The 27,523-nt window shown below is 35.8% G+C and overlaps 1 protein-coding gene across 2 annotated transcripts in view; it reads left to right on the top strand.

Moving 5' to 3' along the window:
• The window catches only part of MARCHF7 (membrane associated ring-CH-type finger 7), a 48,207-nt gene extending 23,822 nt beyond the window's left edge, over positions 1 to 24,385 (top strand). Inside the window, exons 3-10 of one of the 2 annotated variants that reach the window (XM_013004985.2) lie at positions 1,220 to 1,409; positions 2,815 to 2,982; positions 5,581 to 6,682; positions 10,660 to 10,829; positions 15,460 to 15,569; positions 19,617 to 19,730; positions 21,293 to 21,341; positions 23,417 to 24,385. In XM_013004985.2, the coding sequence (XP_012860439.1) occupies positions 1,220 to 1,409; positions 2,815 to 2,982; positions 5,581 to 6,682; positions 10,660 to 10,829; positions 15,460 to 15,569; positions 19,617 to 19,730; positions 21,293 to 21,341; positions 23,417 to 23,475 (1,962 nt within the window). In that variant the 3' untranslated portion in view covers positions 23,476 to 24,385. The remainder of the gene's footprint in view (positions 1 to 1,219; positions 1,410 to 2,814; positions 2,983 to 5,580; positions 6,683 to 10,659; positions 10,830 to 15,459; positions 15,570 to 19,616; positions 19,731 to 21,292; positions 21,342 to 23,416) is intronic. The other variant, XM_045299860.1, reaches the window with a different exon arrangement.
• Positions 24,386 to 27,523: the final 3,138 nt, after the last annotated feature.

Here is a 27,523-nt window from a genome sequence, read left to right as displayed (position 1 = left end):
GCATCTCGTCTCATAGTGGGGCTGGCCATGTGGTCCTCTCTGTGGACTGGCTGCTCGAAATTTTTTTTTTTTAAGACATGTTATTGAGGGCTTTTACAGATCTTGTAACAATCCATACATCAATTGTTTTTTTTTTAAGATAATACTTTAAAAATGAATAATATACCATATAATTTATTTACATGGCAGCATGATTTGAAAATTTTTATTTTAAGGGTTCTTACCCACTCTAAGCTGTTTTAGAGATTATATGCCAATTGTGTCTGTCTTGGTTTCAATATATGTATGTCCATCCAGTTAAGAACATTTCAGTGAAGGAAAGATTCTTTAATCATGGTAGAAGTAATTTAAACCTGTGTTCCTTTTAGAAATCATTTTTCTCCTCTCTGCATTATACTCAGTATCTTGTTTTATCAATTAAAGATTCAATGAGGTAGTTTGAATATTGTGGATGACTTCTGCGTTAAAAGGGGTGTGTGTGTGTGTGTGTGTGTGTGTGTGTGTATACACTTTTTCCCCCCTGATCTATATCTATGTTTACAAAGAAACTGAGCAAAGAGTTTTAAACTGTTTGTTTTATTTATTTTTTAGTTCATCAAGGAACACATTCCAAATGTTAGGATTTTTTTGTTTAGCATACCTTTATAATGTGTGGCTGTATTGTAAGAACAGGTATTGGGACAAAGATCTTTTTTTTTATTGTTAATTTTTATTTCCATAGTCGGGTTTTTCCCAGTCAAGTGTTTTCTTAGTGCTTTTCTGGATGCTTTGTCCCCATGTAAAAAATAGAAAACAAGTTCTCCATGTGGGTGAAAAAGCAAACCAGGAAAGCAAAACAATTTGAAATTAATACTCTTCAGTGTTTCGTTATTAAGTGGTTTTATGTAATCACAACAACCAGCTGCTCAGCGGTTTTGATTCATGGTGAGCTCAGATGTTTCAGAGTAAGGTTGTGCTTCCTATAGCTTTCGGTCACTCTGGTCTTTTAGAAATAGATCCATAGGCCTTTCTTCCAAGGTAGTTCTAGATGGTTTGAACTGTCAACCTTTATATTATAGGGACAGGTGGGTAAAAGAAAACATTCATTTAGGGAAAGCCAAATGATAGCAAATTTGGTGCATCTAAGGAAGGATTGGTCCTTGGGAATTATTAGACCATTGTAGATTAAATTTAATATTAAATGTTAAATTTTTGTTCTTTTTAAATTTTTAATTCCCAGTCCACATCAGCATCTGCATCACCATTTCAGTCTGCATGGTATAGTGAATCTGAGATTACTCAGGGAGCGCGTTCAAGATCGCAAAACCAGCAACGAGATCATGATTCTAAAAGACCTAAACTTTCTTGTACAAATTGTTCTTCTACCTCAGCTGGGAGAAACGTTGGAAGCGGTTTAAATGCAGTATCAGGTAAGAGACAATATCCATGAATTTTGGACTGAAGCCCTTACCTAATTGTGACATAATTTGTAAGTTTGAAATAATAAGTGGAAGGTTTGTAATAAGAGTGCATGTAAGACAAATGTAAAATCCAAAATCTAGTCGGTTCCCACTCATAGGGACCCTATGTACAACAGAGCAAAACTACCAGGTCCTGCGCTATCCTAACAATTGTTCTTGTATTTGAGGCCATTGTTCTAGCCACTGTGTCACTCCTTCCCTGTGAGCCCTTTTTCCACTGCCCCTCTACTTTACCCAGCATGGGCCCTTCTGCAGGGACTGGTCTCAAATCTTGACAATACATCCACACAAGACATTAGCAGAGTACAATTGATTAGAATAGTTTATGTGTATGATAATCAAGTTGTTATTTTAAAAAAACAAACAAAACCAAAATGTGTGTTCTGCAGGTTATCATAGAGGTTAGTTTTTAAATTGTTGCTAAGAAAACCAGATTTAACGTTTTAAATATATTGCTTAGGCGTATCTTTTTAAAATACTCAATATTAACCTGTTTCCCCGAAAATAAGACAGTGTCTTATTAACCTGTTTCCCCGAAAATAAGACAGTGTCTTATTAACCTGTTTCCCCGAAAATAAGACAGTATCTTACTAATTTTTGTTCCCAAAGATGCGCTAGGTTTTATTTTCAGGGGATATCTTATTTTTCCATGAAGAAGAATATGGTACACGTTTATTGTTGAACAAAAAAAGGAAATTTATTACCTGTATACAGTACGGTAGTAGTTGTCATCACAAACCAGCATAGCCAGATAAACTATGAATCCTACAGCATCAAGAATTTCTTGTTACTTCCATTATTTCCATGTACAACAATCTATGCTACATTTACTCATAATCTGTGGTACATTTACTCGCACTTCCTGTCTGCTCTGGCTGCGCTGCGACCAACAGTGAACTGACCAGCAGCGCCTGTCGCTAAGGTCTAGAGTCCAGAGTTACATTAGGTGGGGTCTGGGGTTATATTTCAGTGACAGCTAAACTGTAATTAAGTCTTACTTTCAGGGGATGTCTTACTTTTGGGGAAACACGGTGTATATATATGATACTTATTTTTGGAAAATTTGAACACTTCATTAATCTAACCATTTTACATCATATTTGCATTGTATGGTCAGATGTTATGGAGCATAGCTAATATATTGACTTCATGGATGGAGAAAGATTAGTACGAAATCATTTTATATAATTATTTCATTGGTGAATCATTTTGTGTGTTGAGTTTCCCGCCTAAATGAAACCATTTCTCTATTGGAATTTCCATATTAAATATTATACCCGTTGCATTTTTTGAGATTTGGTGTCATTAGAAATGTTGGGTACTTTCATTGAATTAAAACTTCAATTATTTTAAGATTCTTCCTGGAGACATAGTCAAGTTCCCAGATCTTCATCAATGGTGCTTGGATCATTTGGAACGGACTTAATGAGAGAGAGAAGAGATTTGGAGAGGCGATCAGATTCCTCCATTAACAATCTTATGGATTATAGTCACAGGAGTGGTGATTTCACAACCTCCCAGTGTATGTATGAGCTGTATTTTTATCCATAGCTTATGTAATTTTACGTTTCTTCGTGGATGTAAGGTTAAGTCAAAAAGTATTCCTACTGGCATTACAGTTTGTGCCTGCACTGGCTTATTCCAAGCAAAGCATGCTAAGAGTGTCTTTGCAGCCAGTGGATGGCTACAGACTAGTTCTCTCATGTTATCTTTCTGTGTCATTCTCACAATAGATCAAACTGTTTTCATAGTGCTACCGAGCATTTAATAGACTTAAGTATAGTACAATAACTTCTACATGTACTGCAAATCAAAAAAATTCATGCGACTCCCTCTATTGCAGTAGTTCGGAACCATACCTAAAATACCTTGAAGGGATGCCCATCTGTCTGCTAATACTTTTTATATATATACAAAATATATAACCAATCTAAAGTTAAATAGATAATGCATGAGTATCCAGATTCTGTCTGCAAACTTTTTCAGGGGTTTTTCTTTTTAAGAATGTATTTACGAATATTTCATTAAAATATATACATCAAGGTCAGCAGTTGAAGTCTCCAGCCACTCCTTGGGGAGAAAGCTGGGCTTTCTACTTCCGTCACGAGTTATAGTCTCAGAAATTCACCGAGGCAGTTCTGCCCAGTCCAGACTGATCTGAGTTGTAAACCACTTCATGGGAGTGAGAGAGAGAGAGGTATACAAAATAATCTTTGAAATAACAAACCCAAACCTGCTGCTATCAAGTTGATTCCTACTCACAGTGATCTTGTAAGTAGAATTGCCCCTGCCCCATAGGGTCTCCAAGCCTGTGTATCTTTGCAGAATGTGACTACCACATCTTTCTCATAGAGAGCTGCTAATGGATTTGAGGTATGACCTCTGCATGAGCAGGCTAGTACCCAGACCCATAGCAACCTTGAGGGTTTCTTAGACTGTAAATATTTAGGAGACCAACACCCTCATCGGATAAGTTTGAACAGTTGATGAGCAACTGATGAGGTTGAACCTCCAACCTTGCAGTTAACATTCCAATGTATACTCCATTGCACCACCAGACCCCTAATTCTTGAATATTTAATTAGAATTTGTTAATAACTAACTTTATGCTAAATAATAAATAAGGATTAAAGCACCATATATACTTGAGTGTAAGCCAACCCAAATATCAGCTGAGGCACCTAATTTACCACAAAACTGCATTAAAAATGTGTTGGAAAAACTCGGCTTGTACTCGAGTATATACGGTAATCACTTAAAGTCATACATCAGAACTCCCTTAGTACAATATAAATATACCTTTAATTCCATTGAATTGAAATAAGTGATACTGTTTGTATCATGGTCTGTAGGCGCAACCTTTTCCAAAAAAATTCCATGGAATAAGTAATTGTAAAGAAAAATGTTGAGTTCTATAAAAGTAGAAGACAGAACTGAGTTTAAATTGAAAGGAACTAAATAACTTTTCCTTTTCAAAGACTGATGTTTTTGAATAATCTAAGGTTATCTTATTCGAGATAGATGAGAACATCTATTGTTTGCTTAGGTTTGAGTAGAGGAGCTTGACTGCACAGTATCAGTAGCTTCTAGGTTCTTGTTGTAAGGGTACAGGATAGAGTGATTTAGGCCATATCACTACTCTTCATTGCTGCCTGGGTTTTATACTCTGTGAATGAGCCTAATTTACAAAGTAATACTGCCCTGTTTCTCGTTACATGTGAAAGGAGAACCATTAGTAGTGAAACTCTCACGCTGATAAAAAAAGCTCTTGGTCAGTATTGAATAGTATAGGTACACTTGATGAGTAGCCAGGATTAAGAACCACTGCTATCAACATGAAAGAAAAGACAAAGGGTCAGAGAAAATTTTACCTTTTAGCAAACTTGTCATCAAATTACAAGTTTAGGAAGAATATTTATATGAAATAGTTTTTCTAATTAGTGCTTCTTGTGAGAAAGATCTCTAAAACATTGTTCCTTACCCTAGAGTGTTATTATTCATTATAAGGGTCGTTTATATTGTGTTATTTGTCTCAGTCTGTATTTCTTGAGGCCTGGTGGCACAGGGGTTAAAAGCTGGCCTGATAACCCGAAGGCTAACTGTGAAAGCCATCAACTGCTGCACTGATGAAGGATGTAGCAGTTGGCTTCATAAAGATTTATAGCCATGGAAGCCCCGTGGCATGTATCTACTTGATCCTGTATGGTCATTGTGAATCAGAATCAGCTTGATAATTTGTTTGTTTCCTTGTTTTGTTGTTATTACACTTCTCACTAATCTAGGTATTCTTCCGTAGGGCTTTCTGATGAATAGATTCAAATGTTTTTGTCATGTTAGCACATTTATGTGTTTCCACTCAAACTCTGGTAAATTTATTTCTTTAGAATTTCTGGTGTTGACTTTTTACACACAATGCTTGATTTTAATGATAAGAACACAAAAGGAAATGGATGGTCTGTTCCTTTTTTACCCTATAACGGTAGATAAGCTGTGTAATTATAGCTGTGCTGACTTTGAATTCAATATTTCACTTTGGCAGTAATTGGTACTTAATAAATGTAAGTTTAATAATATGCATGATTTAATATAATTAGCTGTCTTTCCTTCCTTTCAAAAATAGATGTTCAAGACAGAGTTCCTTCATATTCACAAGGAGCAAGACCAAAAGAGAATTCAGTGAGCACTTTACAATTGAATACGTCATCCACAAACCATCATTTGCCTTCTGAGCATCAGTCTGTGCCATGTTCTAGGGATTCCAGCAGAAGCTCTTTCAGATCGCACTTTTCTCAAAGAGAATTGGAATCTCCTCGAAGCAGTACACAGTCTGCATTTTCCTATATTTCAAGTAGAGATGATACCCCAACCATAAGCAGTTCAGAAAGAGTTGCTTCATCTCAAAGATCATTTCAAGAACCTTCTGACAACGATGGAAGGCGTACAACTAGGAGATTGCTGTCACGTATAGCTTCTAGCATGTCATCTACTTTCTTTTCACGAAGATCTAGTCAAGATTCCTTGAACACAAGATCCGTGAATTCTGAAAATTCTTATATTTCTCCTCGAGTCTTACCTTCACAGACTCGTAGTAATACAGCATCAACTTCTGAAGTTTCAGATAATAGAGCATCAGAAACATCTCAGGGATTTAGATTTCTTAGACGGAGATGGGGTTTGTCATCTCTTGGCCAAAATCATAGTTCTGAGCCAGATTCTGAAAGTTTTAACCAAGAATCTGAAGGTAGACATACAGGACCGTGGTTATCATCCTCACTTAGAAATAGATGCACACCTTTGTTCTCTAGAAGGAGGAGAGAAGGTAGGGATGAGTCTTCAAGGCTATCTACCTCTGATATACCATCTAGATCTCATCACATTTTTAGAAGAGAAGCTAATGAAGTGGTTCATCTTGAAGCACAGAATGATTCGCTTGGGGCTACTGCCCACAGACCACAAGCATCTGCAACATCAGGCAGCGCTGCTACAGGGGCCTCTGCATCAGATTCAGCTCACAGTGTAAGAAATTCAGGAATAACTGGAATTCTTCCTGGTTCCTTATTCCGATTTGCTGTGCCCCCTGCACTTGGAAGTCACTTGACTGACAATGTCATGATCACTGTAGATATCATACCTTCAGGTTGGAATTCATCTGATGGGAAAAGTGATAAAACTAAAAGTGCACCTTCAAGAGATCCAGAAAAACTGCAGAAAATAAAAGAAAGGTAATTTGAATACCTGTCTTAATTCCACAAAGCGTGAGTAGATTGGATAGGAACTTTTAATATTTCTAAAATGCCTTTTCATATTATTGATACCTAAAATTATTGTCGTAAAATTTATTTCCAGTAAACTGTTAGCAAGGAGCCCTTGTAGGATGGGCAAAGCATTAGACTACTACCTAAAGAGTTGGCAGTTTGAGCCCACTAGCCAGTTTTGGGGAGAAAGGTAAAGCAATTTGCTTCTATAAATAAAAATACAAGAGCTTCAGAAACTACTGGATAGTTCTCCTTTGCCCTCTAGGTCTGCCGTAAGTCAGAACCAACTCACTGGCAGTTGGTTTTTAACACGCTAGATTCTCTCAGGTAAATGATGAGTAATATGAGTTAAGCATTGAGGTGTAGTGGTGGATGGCATCAGGAAACCAAAGTTTCCATACAGTTTGGAGTACATGTATGCACAAAGACAAAAGTCTTTATCTTCTGCCCTATACTTTGATAGACTACTGCTAAATGACATTGGTAAGAGGACAACGTAGATGGCCATGGGTAGTGAAGACAATGTGTCTTATCCTTTACTGAGATGATTGATTTACAAAGAAGTATTTCTTATAGAAACATCTTTTGTGCCAAGTGAAATCAGATGCAAAATTAATTTGATTTTGCAGTCCAAATGTACACTGAATATTCTTTATAGAGTAGGAATATTTTACTTTCACAAAGAACAGTTAAAATTCAGGATACAGAATCTTTTTATGTAAAATGAAATCTTCAGCGAATTGAAAAGTCCAAAGACCACTGGTAAGAGTGAAAGAAAAAAATAAAAGTGAAAAGTCAGAAGTTTTAGTCCAAACTTGACTATTAATAGTGTCATCTATAAGGCCTACCTACTTTTTCCATCTATTAAGTTTTTAATCTAAAAGTGCAGTGAGGTGGTACATGTGAAATATGGTAAAACTTATAAAAACTATGATGATGAGTGTTTTTTGTTTGTTTGTTTTTCCTCATAAAAGGTCACATGTAATAGAATTGTTTGGAAACACACTATTGGTATTTTAACAAGAAATGCATTGAGATCCAATTCTGGTAATCAGTGGGACTTTACATGTTTTCAGAGATGTTGCACATTGGTTCACTATACTCTTATTGTTCCTTATGTAGGACAAGTTAAGCCATGTGACTATTCTCTTCCTACATTTGCAGCTTGCTAGTATTTTTTCCTTCAAAAAAGAGATTTACTTTGACTTGGTTGTGTTAGCTTTAGTACCAGCTGATTCTGATACCTTTGATTGCAAGCATGTCTGCTGAGGTGAGGAGTCTAGTAATTATTAGATAGCTTGCCCTCAAGATTTGGCTAACTTGAGTGCAGTGGTATAGATAGAAGGCACAGCATTGATTTAGGTGGTCTCCAGTAAACCAAAACCAAACCCACTGCCATGTCAACTCAAGTTCCTAGCAACCCTCATGGACAGAGAACTGCCTCATTAGGTTTCTGAGGCTGTAAATCTATAGGGGAGTAAAGAAACATCCTTTTCCCACTGAGTGGCTAGTGGATTTGAACTGCTGACCCTGTCTGTGGCTAGCAACATGTAATCTAGTCCACTAAGCCTCCAGCAATCGTTTGTGATCTTCAGAGAAGCTAGTCTGGTAAGATACCTACGTGGTGGAATTGGTTGGTATTCAATCTTCATGGTGGTTGAACCCACACAGCAGCACTGTGGAAGAAAGGCCTGGAGATCTGCTTCAGAAAAAGAGGAAAAGGCCACGAAGGACTAGTTCTACTCTAATACCTGGATTTGCTATTCACTGGTTTTTAAAGCTCTCTGGTTTTTAAAAGCATTTTATGTTTATTATGGTAGAAGAGGGTCGAGCTCTGCTGGCATAATGGATTACATGTTAGACTGTTAAGCACGAGGTCAGCAGTTTGAATACACCAGCTACTATGGGAGAAAGACAGGACTTTTTTTTCCTGTGTGTAAAAAATTCACAATCTCAGAAACCCACAGGGGCAGTTCTACTTTGTCCTATAGTGTCATTAAGAGTCAGAAACCACACGATAGAAAAGTTTATGTTAGAAAAGTTGATGTGTTTGTGGCTCATGCATTAGGCATATAAGACACTCTCCAATTAATATCTGTGAAAAGATTGAATTTCTCAAGCAAAAAATGAAATCTAAATGCAAAAACGGTGCTTTATAAGCTTGCAGAATATACCTATGTTTCAGGCTATATCTGCATACCCTAGGACATGAAAGCCAGCTAACATTTGAGGTGTAGGGCAGTGGTTCTCAACCTGTGGGTCGAGACCCCTTTGACCCCCTGTGGGTTGAACAACCCTTTCACAGGGGTCGCCTGATTCATAACAGGAGCAAAATTACAGGTATGAATTAGCATCAAAAATAATTTTGTGGTTGGGGGTTCGCCACAAGAGGAGGAACTAATTGTATGAAAGGGTCATGGCATTAGGAAGGTTGAGAGCCACTGGTGTAAGGGGAATAGATGTTCGAGTCTCTTGCTGAATTCATTTAGCAACGTATTTAATCCAAGTTGTCCTTTCATTAACAGTACTGCATTTGGTATCATTAATTTACTGAATACCTATTTGAGGCCAGCAGTGAGCTGAGTCAATAGTGATTTCAGAGAAAAATTACTGCACTTCTTATAGATAGTGCCTGGATCCATTCCAAGTGTGTCCTTAAATAGAGTCTGTCTGTCAGCCAGAATAGGCGTATACAATTCTTACGTCATCTTACGTTAGGCCCACTGAGTCAGAATGGACTTGAAGGCAGTAAGTGGCTAGTGCAAGAAAGGTCAGCCTTGTCAGGGATTTTAAAGCTGTATAAACAGTAAGTGAAGGTAATTGTGATACATTTGTTATAAATAAGGGTTAATTCAGTAGTTTCAAAGTGATGGCACATTTATATAACATTAAAGGACAAGTAGGATTTGTCAGTAAATCAGACATCATAATCTACGGACTTACTATATATAACTTTCTGCATTTAAATAAAGCAGTGCATTTGGGTGTGATAAATAGGGTCCACTGACTAATGGGAAGGGTCCATCCTTTAAAAACAGACCTTTAAAAAATTTAGAATTCATTAATAGATTACTGAGACCCTGGAGAACAGAGAATTTTAAGATCTACGTTTTTGTTTTTTTACTGCCATAAAATTTAAAATTTCATCAATGTAAGCATAGAAAATTATCATTTTATAACGTAAATGAAAAATCCAAATTTGTATCTCCTTAATCAAAATTATCTTAAGCGTTTTTAGGGGGAGAGAGTAGAGGAGTAAAAGTAAAACTGATGTGTATGTAGGTACATTATATATTTGTTGTTTTTTAATCATTTTATTGGGTCTTACAGCTCATAACATTCCATACATCAAGTGTATCAAGCATATTAGGTACATTGTACTTTGAGACATGAGGTCATATGGCATACTGCAGAAATTAAACTCTCAAACACACTTGTAAAGAAAGTGACTAAAAAATCCGGAACGTAATCTGTGGTTTCAAAGACAAAATGTCTTGAGTCATTTGAACATAAGTGAAAGGAGCCCTGGTGGGTCAGTATTGATGCACTTGGCTGCTGACCAAAGAGTTGGCCTTCTGAACCCATAGGGTAATCATGGGAAAAAGACATAGTAGGCTGCTCCCCAAAATATTTGTGGCCTTGGAAATTCTATGGGCCATTTTAATACTCCCATATCCTATAGTGATAGTATGAATAGACAGCATTGTGTTTGGAGGTGGGGGGGTCTACATTTTTTAAAATCATTTTCATTTTGATTATTCTTGTTGATTGTTTCTGCTGTTTAAGAATTTTTTTGTTGCTTGCTTGTTTTTCTCACCTAGTAGTAGTAAAACCTGAGTTGAAATAATGTTAAAAGGGATCTTGTTTGGGATTTTGTGTGACTGGAAATTATCTACTAGGGTGAGTTAGGATGACTTTGTTGAGCAATGTGTGTTCTTTCCTAGCCTCCTCCTAGAAGACTCTGAAGAAGAAGAAGGTGACCTATGTAGAATTTGTCAGATGGCAGCTGCATCATCATCTAACTTGCTGATCGAGCCATGCAAATGTACCGGGAGTTTGCAGTATGTCCACCAAGAGTGTATGAAAAAGTGGTTACAGGCCAAAATTAACTCTGGTATGATTTAACTGTTTTCAGAATGTCTCCAGGAGATGAATATATGCATTTTAATTCATCATTTTGATCATTGTTATTAATGATTGAATTGAGACTTGCCCTAATTCTTTTTTTAAGTTTAAGCAAATGTCTTACTATAAATTTTAATTTATAACTATTTCTTAACATTATCTTCTTTGATATATGTACAGTACAATTTTAACCAGTGATGACTAATGAGTATGACCCTTATATCGTGCAGAATCCTTTTGAATCATCCAAGAACTGTTTACCAATTATGTGACCTTGAGAAAGATTGTTTCTAATGCTATTGACTCATCAAATTGGAAAATTGTAAAAATTCATTTGTACAGTGAGTACGAATTAGGAGCCAGCATAGATGTAGATGTGATATGTAAACTATTGAATAAGGTAGACAAGGTGCTTGCCCCTGGGTCGCTATTAGTTGCTAAGGGAATGCCTTGCTAAGATGATGACGTTTAAACTGAAAGTAGGATGATACATAACTATCCATTTCAGCAGTGGCAGAGACCATTCCAGCAGAGGGAACAACTAGTGCTATGATTTTAAGCTGGGGTAATTTTAGTGTGTTTGAAGCACTGAAGAATGTGTGGTGTGAGTGAAGGGAGCTATGGTATAGTTGAGATTAGAGTATCTGGCTGAGGCCAACTCATACTAGACTTTAAAGCTAAGGTACCAAAAGAAATGCTTAAGATTTGTATCTAAGTGTGATAGGAGGTCACTGAGGCTGAAGAAGTGGTATGATTTGATTTCTATTTTGGCTGCTCTGTGGAGAATAGATTTTAGGAGATCAAGAATGGAAACAGGAAGACCAATCATGAGTCTATTAAATGAGCTTTAGTAAGAAATGGTGATGGGATAGGACGTGGTGGTGGGCAAAGAAGTAGAGATAAATGTATGTATCCCCCCCCCCATTTTATTGTGAATTAGGTGAGGATTTACAGATCAAATAATCATTTTTCCATCCAACAACTTGTGAATACTTCCCGTTGTTTGCTCTGTACTCTCTCTCAATTTTCCTAGCCATCTCCCTCTTACTGGATATATTCCATTTCACCCAAATTAACACATTTCTATCTTTAGCCTATAAGACAACTCCCCCCCCATTCTATCAAAGAGTTGGTTTCTTTGGGTATGAAAACTTTTTCGCCCCCCCCCCCCAAGTAACAGTGAGGCTGTTGTTTTGTGATTGACTAATTTCACTCAGTATAATATCCTCCAGTTTTCATCCATGTCATGAGATATTTCACAGATTCAGATTCATTGTCATTCTTTAGTGTTTTATAGTATTTCATTGTGCGTATGTACCAAAGTTATGGGCATTTACATTATTTACATTTTCTTGCTAATTCAGATAATTAAAGGTATCTGAAAGGGCATGTGGCGATCTTAGGAATTAAAGTCAGGTATGGAGTAAGAACCTCAGGGAGTGGGGAGTAAAAAGCTGGTGGGATCAATGTCTCATGAGTTTCATTAGCATTGAAAAGAGTTATTGTAGTAAGTAAGCTGTAACACAAAATTGTAGGTGTACAGAAAGAGAGGGTCCTTAAAGTGTACATTTATAAGTAGGTACTTCAATGAATCTTGATGTAAAGGTCAAGAATGTGATCACCGAGTCCATTACTGAGGTGGTGAGAAGAGTAATATTAGATATATAAAGCTGTGGAGGAAGGATGGGTGTTGAAATAGCCAAAAAGTTAAGATTGTAAAGAAGACCAAAAGTTAAGTGCTGAAACTGTAAGTGAATGCATGGGGACCGTAAAGATTTGGAAACAGCAGTGAATGGAAGGAGGAATATACCCTTCACCTTTTGATACTGAGGTACATAGAACTTTGGGCATAAAATGGCTGTAAGAAAAGTAGCATAGTGGATGAAGGGAGACATTGGACAGGGCAGGATATGACAAAATACCCATTTATAAACTATCAAGGGCTCAGGCGGGAGGGGGGAGTGGGGAGGGAGGGGAAAAATGAGGACCTAATGTCGGGGGTTTAAATGGAGAGAAAATGTTTTGAGAAACGATGTACAAATGCGCTTTACACAATTGATGTGTGTATGGATTGGGATAACAGTTGTATGAGCCCCTAATAAAATGTTAAAAAAAAAAAGAAAAGAAAAGTAGCATCAGTGGTACAGGTATGAAGTTGAAGGATCATTAAAAAAGTTGATTATTTTAGGAATTCATTATTAGACCACCAGTAGCAGGGGGCATAGTAGAAATGACTGTAATCCTACAAGAAGGGTGGAAAGTGTAGTCAGATTAATAACGGTATGAAGACTGAAGGTCTGATAATGATAATTTGGTTACATAGACTAATAGATTACAAAATATGATAGGATTAATCTTAATTGCTTAAGGAATATGAGTGTTAAATATTTTAAGCTGGCGAATATGGGGCTACTGGAAAACTATTCTGCAGCTCTCTGGGGATGTTAGTCAAGAGATAAGCAAAGGGCTCTTCTGAAGGGCAGGGGAGATCTGTTTTAAGCTTTTCTAAGCTCAAAGTTTTGGGACAGACCATCTCCCCCATTGCAGCTTCTCTTGTCTGAATGGTGAAACAGCAGTTTGAAAAGTTTTATTCAGATACTGCCTGTGATTTTATTAAGATCAGATAAATGAGAGAGGTACTTGGTGTGGTTCTCGACACTTAGGGGTCTAGAAATGTTGAGTGTTAGCAAAAAGGAAGACCGAGGTGGACTCAGACCTTCTGGATTGCTAGTGTTGGTTAAGCAGCAAAACAGAAACTTTGTATCATAAGCCATCACCTAGATTTCTAGTATTGCCTCAAATTAATTACATTCGTTCTCAACCCTGATTGCTGATCCAGAATCATCCACTGGAGTTTATAAAAATATAAACACTCCAGATCCAGCCCTCAAGATTTATAAGTAGATCTGGGGTTGTACCTCAGTTTCATTATGAGTAAAATTGAGTTATACTTAACTGGGTTGTTGAGAAGGACGAATGATAATGTTAGTAAATAAGTTACAGCACCAGAAATGTAGTAAGTACTGAATTAAATGGCAGTTATCTTTATAAGCTTGTAATGAGCACCTTGTTAGTAACTTTTTAAGTGTACAGATCTCAACAAAAAAAGTTCCCTGATGTTTCAGAAATCTTTCTCATACTTCTAATCTAAATATCCCTTTGGTTGAAGATTCATACTAGCAGATAGTCATTTAAACGTTTATTAAGCAACTATGAGCTGCTAAACTTTACAGGGTGCGCAACAGTGAATAAGACTATTACCAGTTTGGGAAAATGTACCAGCTTTTTGAGTGAGGTGGGGTGTAGTAGGAGAGGCTTTGAATTAAGCAGCGTAGCAATAAATGGATTGGTCCCTTGTGCATATGAATGACTTCTGGTAAGTCTCTTATTCTGTAAAGTAGAAAAACGAAGCCCAGGAATATCAAAGGTTAGTACATCTTTTACTTTTCCTGCCTCTGCATCAGAAAATTGCTTTAATAATTATCTCTTGAGAGAAATAATGCCTTTTGAATAGTTCTCACATTCTTTTCTCAGTATATAGGATAATAACATAATGGACTTCTTGTGAACCCAGGGAATATTCCAACTTATTTTATTTCAACATGCTCATGCCAACTAATTTCACTTTTCTTTCAGCTCTTTTCTGGAAACTACGCATAAGTTATTATTGCTGTCTTGAAATTATGTCAAGTTAACTATTTTTAAATTTTAAAATTAAATAACCTTAAGTCTGTGAGCTCCTTCAAGAGCTTGCTACTACTTTTTTTCCGACCTCTGATACTGCCTGGCACATAACAAGCCTCAACAAATGTTAGGTGAATTAAATTCAAATCTCTATCTTGTTACTCCAAAACTTATTCTAAATTTGAGAACATTTAAAAATATAAAGTCCTATAAAAACAAGCACAGGCAAAAAACAAATGCCGACAAGACTTGATGTTATGTTCAACTCTTGGTGATCCATGTGTTAGAATAGCGCTGCTCCATAGAGTTTTCTTAGTGGTGATCTTCAGGCCTTCTGAACAGGTTCAAACCATCAACCTTTTGGTTAGTAGCCAGTTGCAAACTATATGCCATCCATGTTTGTTACTCCCTACTAAACTGGTTCCCGAATCTAAGGAATAACCAAATGTTGAGTGGACATGGAACAGAAGGAGCTGCTTTGGTCTAGAGAAATATAAATCCCCTTTTTAGCATCCTAGCCAGTAAACAAGCACCCTCTTTGGGCTCCAAAAGATCTTAGATTTATAGATCCTGTGACATCAGAGGATACTGATCTGAGTGTTTGCAACTAGCTGCTTGAGAAGCTACATTATTGTGTTAGTGGCATCATGCCCCAGGCTATTTTAGGAAGAAGTAGGATGGACAGATGACATTCCATTGTCTCTTTTGTCAGCTTCCCTTGATAAAAAATACATGGGTCGATCCTTAAATACCAAAGAGTAGGACCAGACAGGCATGCTGTTTTGCTCATATTGATCTTTTATTTATTTATCTATTTATGTACTTAACAACTAATCAGTAAGATTTTCATAATCTAAGCCTAAAATTATGAGGGGAAAAATAGTTTGTGGGAAACACAGCAAAACTAAAATTCTCTTGGAATTCAATTTCACCAGGTTCTTCATTAGAGGCTGTAACCACCTGTGAACTTTGTAAAGAGAAGTTGCAGCTTAACTTGGAGGATTTTGATATTCACGAACTCCATAGAGCTCATGCAAATGAACAAGTTAGTATATTTTGCCTAATTTGGTAAGTGTCTATTCTATGCTTAAAGGACAACCCTTGAAGAAAAGATTAAGTCATGGTCAGATACCCTACACTAAAAATAATGTTTTTAACATAATTCTTTGTTACTATGTAAGGTCTTCCAACTTCTTGTTTTGAAATGTTCTTAAAATGATATAAATGAAAGGCAAATAAGTCACCAGTTTTAAATTTATTAAAGTAAAATTTATCCTAAGTTTTTCTACATTTAAGACAAATTCAGAAGTTTTCCACAGTAAACATGCCAGTGTTTTTCCCCATTGCTGCTTCAGTGTTGACAAAACAGTGAACATTAAGCCCTGGATCTCCTTTGTATTTCTGGATTTTTTCTGTCCCCATGATTATGGGGATTTATTAGGGAAGCTAAGAGGTCCAAAGTCAGGAGCAGAAGTCGTAAAGGATGGATACCTTTTGTCCACAGCAGCACTCTTCTCAACTCTGCTGGCAGGCTTGTCTCCCTCGGTGCCCTCCTCCCTCTTAGGCTGTTACAGAGCTCCCTTATCAATGGTAAATACCCAAAGGGCATCCCACTCGAGAAGCCACCTCCTTGCCTGAAGGTACTCCGATTTACTTGCTCTGTCTCATGGTCTTGGTGCTGTGGCCACTCTTGCCTCTGTTGCTGTTGCCTTTTCACAGGAACTTCACATTTACTCCTTAAGAAAACTTTTTCCTTGATGGTCCTGGAATTCTCCATTTCTGAACTTTTTTATGTAAGAATAATTTTTATGTATTTTGCTAGTGTCTATCTGGCCTATGGACTCCCCACCATCATGTTTTTCTTCACCTTCCACATTCTTTCCTTCATACGTCATAAAATGTATTGAACAAGTATACATTATGAAATCTCTGTTGTTCTAAGCTCTTACTTTTCCTGTTCTTCAGTATTTGTATCACTATAGCTAGCCTCTAGTGAATAATGTCCAGGTTTCTCTATAGTCATTTAATAACTTCTCAAATATTTCCCTTACATTTCTCAGATAATTTTGGTATATGTTGATTACTCCGCTTCCTCCACAAAATAAGTACTTTTGTTCCTGGGTCTTGTTTCTAAAGCTTTAAATTTTTTAAACAAATTAAGGCTCTTAAATCATAGTTAATTAAAAACTCAAACTTCCGGGGTGGGAAATCATTGCTAAGGGAGATTACAGAGGTGATTCTAGAGTCAGCCTGTGCAAATGTGTTCAGCATATTTGTTATCAAAAGATATGCGGTAAAGTTGTTTTCCACAAGTGTGGAAAGTTGTTTTTAATAAAGGAGGCTTAAGGACTCTTTTCTTTTTTTAGGTGAAATTTTATAACAAAGATAGTAATTTTAAAAAAATTTTTATTTAATCATTTTATTAGGGGCTCATACAACTCTTATCACAATCCATACATACATAAATACATCATTTGTGTAAAGCACATTTGTACATTCATTGCCTTCATCATTCTCAAGACATTTCCACTTAAGCCCCGCGGCATTAGGTCCTCATTTTTCCCCTCCCTCTCCGCTCCCCCCTCCCTCATGAGCCCTTGATAATTTATAAATTGTTATTTTGACATAGAAAGATAGTAATTTTAAAGTGAACAATTCTCCAGCAGTTACTACAGTCATAGTATTGAACAACCACCATCCCTGTCTATCCCCAAACATTTTCATACCTCAAAAGAAAATCCTTCTTACCCCTACCTCCCCCCAACCATTGAAACTACTAGCTTGTATTCTCTCTTTGTTAATAAATACACTATTCTGGATATTTCATGTAAATGGAATAACGTGACTTTTGTAGACTCATATTACTTTTAAAATTAGGGTATGTTAATGGATTCCCCATAGATATCTATTAAAAGTGGTGGTCCCGCCATAGAAAATGCAGATATGCAGTTCTTTGAAGCGGTTCCTTCGATTCAGGTTAAGAATCACCAATGGAAAATTAGACAGGTGATAAAGTGTAGCTGCTACTTTAATGTTAGACAAGTGATACAGTGTAGATGCTACTTTAATGTCAATTATTACTATTTTCTCTGAAAAGCTAGATGTCCATGAAGAAAATTTGTTTTCATGAAGGAATTACCTTAAATCTCCAAGGAGATTTTGCAGACAACAATGGAACATTGATATGTTAAGCTGTAGGAAAGAGTAGAGAAAAATGAATGAGAAAGTGAGGGGGTAGGATTTCAAAAGCATTATTTTCTGTTTGTTTCTTCCGAATCTAGATGCTCAATTTTGCCTCTTAAACTTAGGCAGTTCTTTTCAATTCAACTAAGAATGTTGTTTAATGTTCGTGAATTATTTTGATGGCCCATAATCTTAAATAATTTAGAGGTGTTAGGTAATACAATGTGGAGTTTCTGTGTAAGAACGATGATGATGTTTGATTAAACTTCCTGATTTAAACTTGTTTAGTTTATGTGAATCGTGGATTCTGACAGCAGCGTTTTCAGTCATTTGACTGATCCAATTTCTCTGGTATCCAGTGGCTTAATCTTTCAAGGGGATTTTTTTCCCAACCATGTTCTGGATTTTTGATTTTTCTTCTTTTTTTTTTTGATTTTTCTTCTTAGTTAAAAGCAAGCAAAATAATCACTTCAATGAAGCATTTCAAGAAACCTCTAAAATACTTCCCGTTTTTTGGTACTCATTAAAATTTGATAAGCAGGTCCATGCTGAAGCTGGTACTTTCTACCCTGCCCACTGTTGTGGCATAGTGGTTAGCAGTCCAAAACCACCTGCCACTTCAGAGAAAGGATACTTTTAAAGTTAGGGTACGTAATGGATACCCCATAGAAATCTACTCCCATAAAGGGTTACAGTCTTGGAAACCCTAAGGGCAGTTGTACCCTGGCTCATAGGGTCTTTATGAGTTTGAGTCAACTCTAGAACCCTCGTTAACACCCTGTGGGTCAGAGTAGAACCAAGACTGTAAATGTTTACTGAAGCAGACTGCCACAGCTTACTCTCATGGAGCAGCTGGGATCATTGTAAACCATTAACCATTTCCTTTAGCCACAGTGTGCTTTAACCACTGCACCACCTCAACCCAAATTCAACACCTTAGAGACCCAGTACAGGATTTTGTGACTTTGTAAATATGGGAACAGATAGCCTCATTTTTCTCTCAGGGGAGTTGGTTTTTAACTGCCTACTTTGTAGTTTTCATTCCAGCATTTACCCCACAACGCAATTAAGGCTCCTAAATTGTTACTAAGATGTAACAGTTTGTCTTCAGATGACTTAATGGGGGGTAAAAAGTACCATTTACAGAAGGAGTATAAAACCAGCAGATTCATGATTAAGGAGCCTGGGTGGCACAGTAAGGCCAATAGCGAGGTCTAGTTAAAACACACCAACTGCTTTGTGGGAGAAAGTTGCAGCTGTCTGCTCCCATAAAGATAGGCATTCTCTGAAACCCAATGCAGTAGTTCTACTCTGTCCTGTGTATGGTCCCTATGAATCAGACTCCACTCTGGCAGAGAATTTGGACATTTTAGTAATGATTTGTAATCATTGCTTACAAACTACACAATGGTTTCAGACTAAAAAATTCTGTGTTTTCATAAACTGTAAATTTCTGTGTGTAATGTGAGGAAGTATTCTGTTAACTTTATATATTTAAGTTAGCTGTGTTACATATGAAACACTTGTGCTATCAGAATAGGTTTTCATTATAGAGTAGTGTACTGATAGAGCTATGGAAGTGTTTTTAAGTAATTATAGCCATTTGTACAAATTTATAGTCTTCATAAAAAACTATTCTACCACAATATGATTTTGAAGTCCCATGATTATATAAAGGAAGAGTATGTAAAAATAAAGAGAATATTCCCATCCATTTAGGTTCATTAGTAAAATGTCTTGATAATTTTATATTACCTCTCTTTATTCCTTGTTTCCATAGACAACATATTATCCACTGAATCTTTTACTAGGGATTTTAGATATGATTTCCTTTAGTTCATCAGTGTACTGCAGATATTAATCTCAGCTGCACTAATTTTCCCCCCCATGTTTTTCCTTTTGTTTAAAGGCTGAATATGAGTTTATCAGCTCTGGTCTCTACCTAGTTGTCTTATTGCACTTATGCGAGCAAAGCTTTTCTGATATGATGGGAAATACGAATGAACCAAGCACGCGTGTTCGAGTAAGTAATGTTGAAGTGGGGAGAAGGGAGGGTATGATAGAACAAATGTTTGCCCTGAAAATAGAGTACCTTGGATATTCACATTCTAGTTCCTTTGGGGAAGAAGTCTCTTAAATTTTTTTTTTAACTGAAGATCTTAATAGACTTAATAGAAATTGCTGAAAAATATCTTCCTTTAAAAACAAGTAACCTAATGATGTCCTAAAACTATTTTAGAGACTGATAAAGTTTTCGTGCTCTTAAAGGTATTTAGAATATTTCAGTGAGAAACAGACAAAATGGAAACAAGGAAAAATGTTTTTTATTAAAATAAAAACTGGAATTATGCCTTAGAAATCTGAAATTGAATTCCCAACTGTCCTGTAAAAGATTCCACTTTTTGCATGTCCATATTATGAACTATTTAATGTGTACCGTGTACATAGTTAGTCTTAATACATTTATTTTGGTTAGCTGGTGGGTATAAGTAAAGGATCCTGTTTGCTCTACTGAAGTAGAGAAAACCTGCTCTGCTGCCTTGACCATGGTGTGCAGCAGGCATTAGTCTGTGTGTCCTTATTATAGCAATCTGAACCCTTCACAGCTTGAAGAAGTACTTAAAACATCCTTCAGATTACATGAAACTTCACATTGCTGTGTAAATTTAGTAGCATATAGTTAAGATAGGTTTTTATTTTGAAAACTGCCACATAACTGCATGTTATTATGAGGTGTTCAGAAAAAATATGGACATTTATTCGTGTCAGCCAGTTGATAGATTATTATTAGTAAGCAGAGAGAGAACAAACATATCAAGAACATGCCAAATTGAGAAAGATTCTTGACTTTAGAATCATGAGCCCCTAAATTTAGTGTATGCCATAAAATAATTTTAAAATTGCTCAGAATTAACAAAACTTGAAAAGTCTGTTGAATATATGCCTTTGTGAAATGCATAAACAAGTTTATATTAAAGTGGAAGTCATTTTTATGATTTTTTTCTTACATAAAGATTTAAGTGTAAAGCTTCAAGAGCTATCAGTTAAGCAGGAAAGTATTTCTTGGGTTTCTATTAAAAAAAAACTTGACCATTAAAATTGAATTGAGAGAGGTCCAATTTTTGGAAGTGATATATAGGCAGTCCCTGGGTTATGAACAAGATCCGTTCGTAAGTGTAGCTTTTTCGAAATGGACATTCTTGTTTAGCCTTACTTGAGTACAAGAAAAGACGCCAAGCATTTTAATTTATCAAAATTCGTTGTAAATTGGATGCTCGTAACCCAAGGATTTAATTTAGTATACTTAGAAAAACAACAATACTATTGGATAAAATTATTTTAGTGTATCTGCTCCTGCTTAGTGTCAAGCAATTTATTTTTATATGTTTAATAATGATTATATAAAACAGTACAAATAATCCCCTTAAGCTTGTAATTACTGGTGTGGAAGGAGAAAGGCCCCTAATTAAAGGTTTAAAACGGTATTTGACTTTATAAGTAGAAATGAAATCTCCTATACTGCTTCTCTCTTTGGATCCATTTACAACATTTAAACTACTGTATTTCTTTCTGCATTGTTTCTAGTTTATTAACCTTGCAAGAACTCTTCAGGCACATATGGAAGATCTCGAAAGTAGGTGGAATTTCCCCTCCCCAGGCTCATTGAATTTACTTTTGTAAATTAAACCCACAAAGTTAAAACAAAGTGTTAAGTATTTCAACCAAGTTAAGGAGTTATTTATAAACTTGATAATATCAAAATGCACTACTAATCAAATTGTGGTGGGAGAAGAGAAGAAATTGTACTCAGCTTCTTCAGATAATAACAGATTTTCCCCAGGCTTAAGTGTGGTTTTGGAAAAAGGGATTGTTGTAAGGTCATAACAGTCATAGAATTTTAGGTCGTTTTTTGTTGTTGTTGTTCTTTGTCCTTGGACCTCTCGTGAGGCATCGTCTCCAGTATCAGGACTTCTGCCTGGGCTCTAACTGCATTCTTTAATTACTTTCTCTAATTTCTTGTCCTCAAAACACTTGATGTATAATGCGTCTCACATTTTTCGTCACCAGGAAAGCTCACAATCATTTGAAGTAAGATTTGCGAAAGATTTAATCCTCCTAAGATAATTCTTTGAATATTTAAGACAGGGGTTTTTGTCAATAAAACTGGACTTGCTTTCATTTTACAAATATTTTGAGGCGTAACTAGACAACATATTTTCACAATTTTAATGCGTAAATGTGAACATGTATGTGAAAGAGCAAGTGAAGCTTGATGTGGTATCACCCTTTTTCTTAGTGCAGATCTCTTATTTGGGGGGTTATTATAAAGGCATGTCTTTTAAAAAATTTAATTTATACTTTTCCCAGATAGGATAATTTCATTCTATGTAAATTTTCCACATGTTCTTTAAGTGCTAACATTGCCATCTAAAACTTATTTTCTTAGCAATAGCTGTCTACTCCCAAGGTGGAAAAGAGAGGACCAGATAGAGGCTAAGTACACACAAACTAAGCTGAGAGCCAAAGGTGTGGTGCTCTAAGTTCACTCATAAGTACCAGAGTTAATATATTCTAAACATAACTTCCAACTGAGGTTTCTTTTCCTAGGGTGTTAATCAAAAAGTATGAGATGTTCCCAGAAAAGCGGTTTTATTACTTAGTTCAGGTATAGTATAAAACAACTATAGGGTTTGATGTAATTGATCAGTTAGGTATACACATTTGATATCATTATTAAAAAATGAATTTAAGAATTTTGTAAGATAAGTTAGTAGATTTTGAAATATGGAAATTAAGTTTCATCTGTAAGGGTTGCATAATTCCCTAGTGTTTTGAGATCCCATTAGCTGGGTATTCTTAATTGTCTAATATTAAAAGGAGAAAAATATAAACTTTTCTGATAGGGAAGATGCTGGTTAGTTTGTATTTTGCGGTGTTTCATTTTCTTGACGTGCAAAGCAGTCTATAGGATATATAATTTCATACTCACTATATCCTTCCTAAAGACATTCTACGATACTTTACAGTAAATCTTGAGCCACTAATGGCTCGTGTGTAGTTTGGGTCAGAAATGTTGCATAAGTGTCAAGTTTCTGACTGTGAAGAAATAGATAGGAAATACATCTCAGCAAAAAGTTTTTATTACTCCAATTATTTTATCTTAGGCTGTGTCTATATGAAGCTATTTTGGCTTACTAAATGGAGCCTTTATTTGGGCATTATATAGACATAGCTTTGGTGTTAAGTTGCAAGAGCACCCATAACCTGTTCTTCTATGTACATTTTTTGTTTTTTTCCCCATTTTCATCGGATGCATCAAACATGCAGTGGTAATAAGCCAGATTCTACTCAGGTGTGTGAGAGCACTTGCCTTAAAATTCACTCCTCCAAGCATATGTATCATTAGTTTGTATGAACACAACCTGCTTTTGAAAACTTTAGAAAACACCTTTGAGCCACATTTTAAACATTTTCATTTTTACAAGAACTATATGACATAACAAAAAGATGTGGGGTGGGGGTGTTGAAGATGGGCATCACCCACAATCAATCTATGCTAACTCTGCCATGATAACCTATCATTTTGACCAAACAATACTACTAAATTGGGATTTTAATTTTAAAGCCATTACTATTCTGACTTCATATTTAACTCCAATTCTCAGCACCATTGAATTCATTCTTGATCATCCTGTTTTCTTCCCACAGCTTCAGAGGATGATTCTGAAGAAGATGGAGACCATAACCGAGCATTTGATATTGCCTAACTTCACCTAAGACAAATGGATGATCTGTGAACAAGTGTTTATTAAAATTGGCAATTAAGTATTGATTTATTTTGTGGGGAATGCCTACTAAATACCTTTACTATATCTATACATTTAGTGAATATATATATGCACATGTATGCATGTATATATATATTCACTTCCAGTGTTGCTTAATTGAAACCTTATTGCTGGACCTTTTAACATGGCAAGTGAATCTGATGTTTTATAAACTGGTAATCAAAAGTATTTTTCTTTCAGGTGAGTGGGAAAGTATTAACTCTTGTTCTAGCTCTCTAAGCAGTGCCCACTTCCAACCTTCTTTCTGTGTGTGTCCTGATTACTGTAGTCATATTTATGAAAAAATGTTCACGATTTATTCTTGTTAGTGATAAAAGTGGGAAAAAATTATTTTCAAAATAAGCTGCCACATGGCAGCTATTATTATTTCTTATTATTTTGCCTTAAGTTGAAGTTAAATTTTGGTAATGATTTGCTTCCAGTGTTTGAATAAAAAAGGAATGAATGAGGGGAAAGTTCGGAAGAAAATTATATTAGGTTCCCAAATTTGATAGGAATTCTAAATTCACCTACAATAAACTTAATTTTTCACAAAGGTATATAAACAGAAAATATATAAATGATGGATGATTGTTTTTGTATTGATTTGCAAAATGTAGATTATATTTGATAGGTCATAGTATGTAGATATTCCTTTTAGGAATATCACAGCTATAAGTTATATCAGAATTGCCAGGAAAATGCTATTTGGTAAAAAATTATTGCAATCTCAATTTAATGGAATATTTTAAAATCCCACATTCAAAGTTTAAAACACTGGTTTTTGATGTGTTTTTTAGTGTTGTCACTTCTTTATAGATAAATATATAAATAAACTGTTTGAATCTTGGCTGTTAACTGTTTTTTTTTGTTTTTGTTAGTTTGAGCATTTCTTTTCTGGCTTAATATTTTTACTATTGGGATTTGGGTGAACATTACACGTTATCGCCATGAGTTCTGTTTACTTCTATTACTATTTTCCTCAGTCAGCACCCTTAAAATGCACATCATACGTCTATCTACTTGGTCTGTGTCATAACAGTCTGCTTTTTCAGAAATTAAATGGAAACTCTGTACTTTCTCAAATATAAATAAGCAGTTTATCATTGCAAGTCATTATGTTAGGAATATGTGAAACAGTTCGCAAAGTGCCTACCTACATAGTTGGTTTATATTAGAGTTTGAAAATGTTACTTTTAGAATTGGTGCTGCCAAAATATTTATATTTCAATTGAAATAGGCAGGAATTGTATTAAAATTTCAAATTCTCACTTTAAAAAAATGCGTTCAAAATGTACTTGCTCAATTCTTGCTATTGCCTTTGCATTGCCTTTTACTTGAAAGTACAAAATTTAAATATGTTGACTCCAGTGTCTATTTTGTGGCCCATTGTAGATGCTGTGAGTTGTAAAATATTTGTGCTTTTATTTATTATTATTATTAAAATATTTTATTGGGGGCTCCTACAGCTCGTATAACAATCCATACATCAATTGTATGAAGCATATGTTGCCATCATTATTTTATCAATATTTACTTTCTTTTGAGCTATTGATGTCAGCTCCTCTTTGTTTCCCTCCCTAACATTCGTACTTTTACTAGAATTCAGTGGGAAATTTTAAATGTCTTCTGCTAGCTCACAAAACTTTTAAAATATTTTAATATACTGGTTGAAAATTTTCCATTCTTACACATAAGAGGTTTATATATGATTTATTATATTAAATGCTAGTGAAACACAGATCATAGCTTGAGCTTTAGTGTAACTTGTTAATATCACTTAATTTCTCAATATTAAAATATGATACAGTATAAATATGACACTAGAGGGATAAGAGAAAAATTTTCATTCACTATCCATTTGAAACATGAAACTAGAGGCCACACATTGGTCAGATCAAAGAATTCAAATATCTGATAAAACCTGGAGGTGATGCTTTCCTCTCCCCATAATCACATAAACAGAAGAATTGCATTATCATTAGGAGTCCTTATAGCCCAGTGGATTAAGTGTTGGGCTGCAAACCATAACGTTTGACCATAAGGTTATTCAAACCCAGTAGCTGCTCCATGGGAGAAATATAAGCACAAAGATGTATAGTGTTAGAATCTGTAAGGAGCAGTCTACCTTTACAGGGTTGCTAACAGAATTGACCTGATGGCACTGATGTTGGGTTTGAGTGTTCAGGATGTTCAAGAAAGTAATTGTACATTGGAAATGCAAACAAGCCTGCTTGGGTAAGTGCAGACTTGAATGGTTATGTACCAGTTGACCACTAAATAGATGAAAGGGCTTGTTACAGATGCTCTCATATACCAGCAATATTAAATTATGGCCTTTTATTACCAGGGGCCCTGAGACCTATGAAAATGAAATAAACTAGCAAAATTGCAATCACAGTGTTAAGCATCTGTCTATAGCACTATTACAGTTTCAGTACTGTGGGAGTTTCATAGGGGAGAGGGGTTTCCAAAACAACTCTTCAATAAAACTTTCTGCCATGACAGAAATGTTCTACAATCTGCCATTCAATAGGGTGGCCACTAAACAGACATGGCTTCTGAACATTTGAAATGCCGTTAAAAGTAAGTGGAAGGACTGAGTTTTTAATTACTTGTAATCAGCCCTGTGCGGCTCACCGGGCTTCTGCATTCAGACTAGTGCTAGAGAATTGAGAGGATCAGAGGAGGTGGGGACAACGCAAGATTGGCTTTAATTTTTACAGCTACTGGTAGAATTTGGATAGAAATGGGAAGCCAGCACTGAGTGTTCATTATTAATACACTAATTAGTATCACTAATAGCTACCAGTGATAAAATAGAAACTTCACTGTACAAAACCTTGGAAATACAAAACATAATTTGGTGTTCTTTGGGCTTATGTACTGCTGTATGGAGTATAACATTTACTGTTTCAGCACCACATAGACTCTTTGGGTAGGGTCTGCCATCACGTACTCCTGTTTCATTAACAATAGTGCTGTTGTGCTAAGTGCCTGATTTTGAGTTGGTGACAAATGAAAATAAATGGGACAAACTTGATTTTGTTGCTACTGCATTTGAACACAGCATTGAAACTACATATGTTGTTTGGAACCTTCAATCTCCTGGGGTACTCGTGGCCTGTGTCCTTTGCACATTGATGTGTGCATGCTGTTTACATGGGTACATTTTTTACAGAAATGTACACTGTGTCTCCATAAGACATTCATTAATGAGATAATTTATGGCCGAAGGAGAGATTAATTACTTCTCTTGAACTTTTAAGCTTCTTAGGAAGTACTATTTTATGTCCAGTGCCTATATTAGCTTTTCTAGCATTGCTTTTGGGCTGCAAAAGGTGATTTTAAAAAATCATTCTTGTTTACAGCTTGTTTATTGACTTTTTCTTAACCCCTCCAAATTATTTTTGTCACCTTTGTCTTAACATGTATAATTGCTGAAATTTTGCACATCTTTATTAGTCTGTTTTTATGTCATTGGAAATTAAAAATGATTGGAAAGCATAAGACGTGTTAGATAAGGAAACTTAACTAATGACGAGAAATTTTCTTAGTGGAAACCAGGGTTTTCTAAGTGTTAGTGCTTGCTGCCAGCGTTTTATATGCCTACCTGGACACAGATTTTTGTTTAAAATGGAAATCTATACAACGTTACAGAAACAATTTTTTTAAAACCCTTTTATTGCGGGCTCCTACAGCTAATAGTACAATCCATATATCAAAATTGTATCAAGCACATTTATCAATGTTGCCATCAATTTCAAAATATTTTCTTTCTGTTTAAGCCCTTGGTCTCGGCTTTTTCCCTCCCCTATGGACCCCTGATAAATTATAGTCATATCTTGCACCACCTGCTGTCTCCCTTCGTCTATGCTAGTCATCACCCTGGGGATGGGGGGGGGGTGTTATATGTAGCTCCCCCGCCCTTGATCCAGCGACCCTGTGTGAGTTAAGGGTTATCGATTATCAGGCCAACTGCAGCTGG

Source organism: Echinops telfairi, unplaced genomic scaffold (genome assembly GCF_000313985.2).
Source record: "Echinops telfairi isolate 266 unplaced genomic scaffold, ASM31398v2 ScPeMD7_4;HRSCAF=17, whole genome shotgun sequence".
Classification (NCBI taxonomy): Eukaryota; Metazoa; Chordata; class Mammalia; order Afrosoricida; family Tenrecidae; genus Echinops; species Echinops telfairi.
The sequence above is the reverse complement of the archived record's forward strand: the minus strand, read 5'-3'. Positions and strand labels throughout refer to the sequence as shown.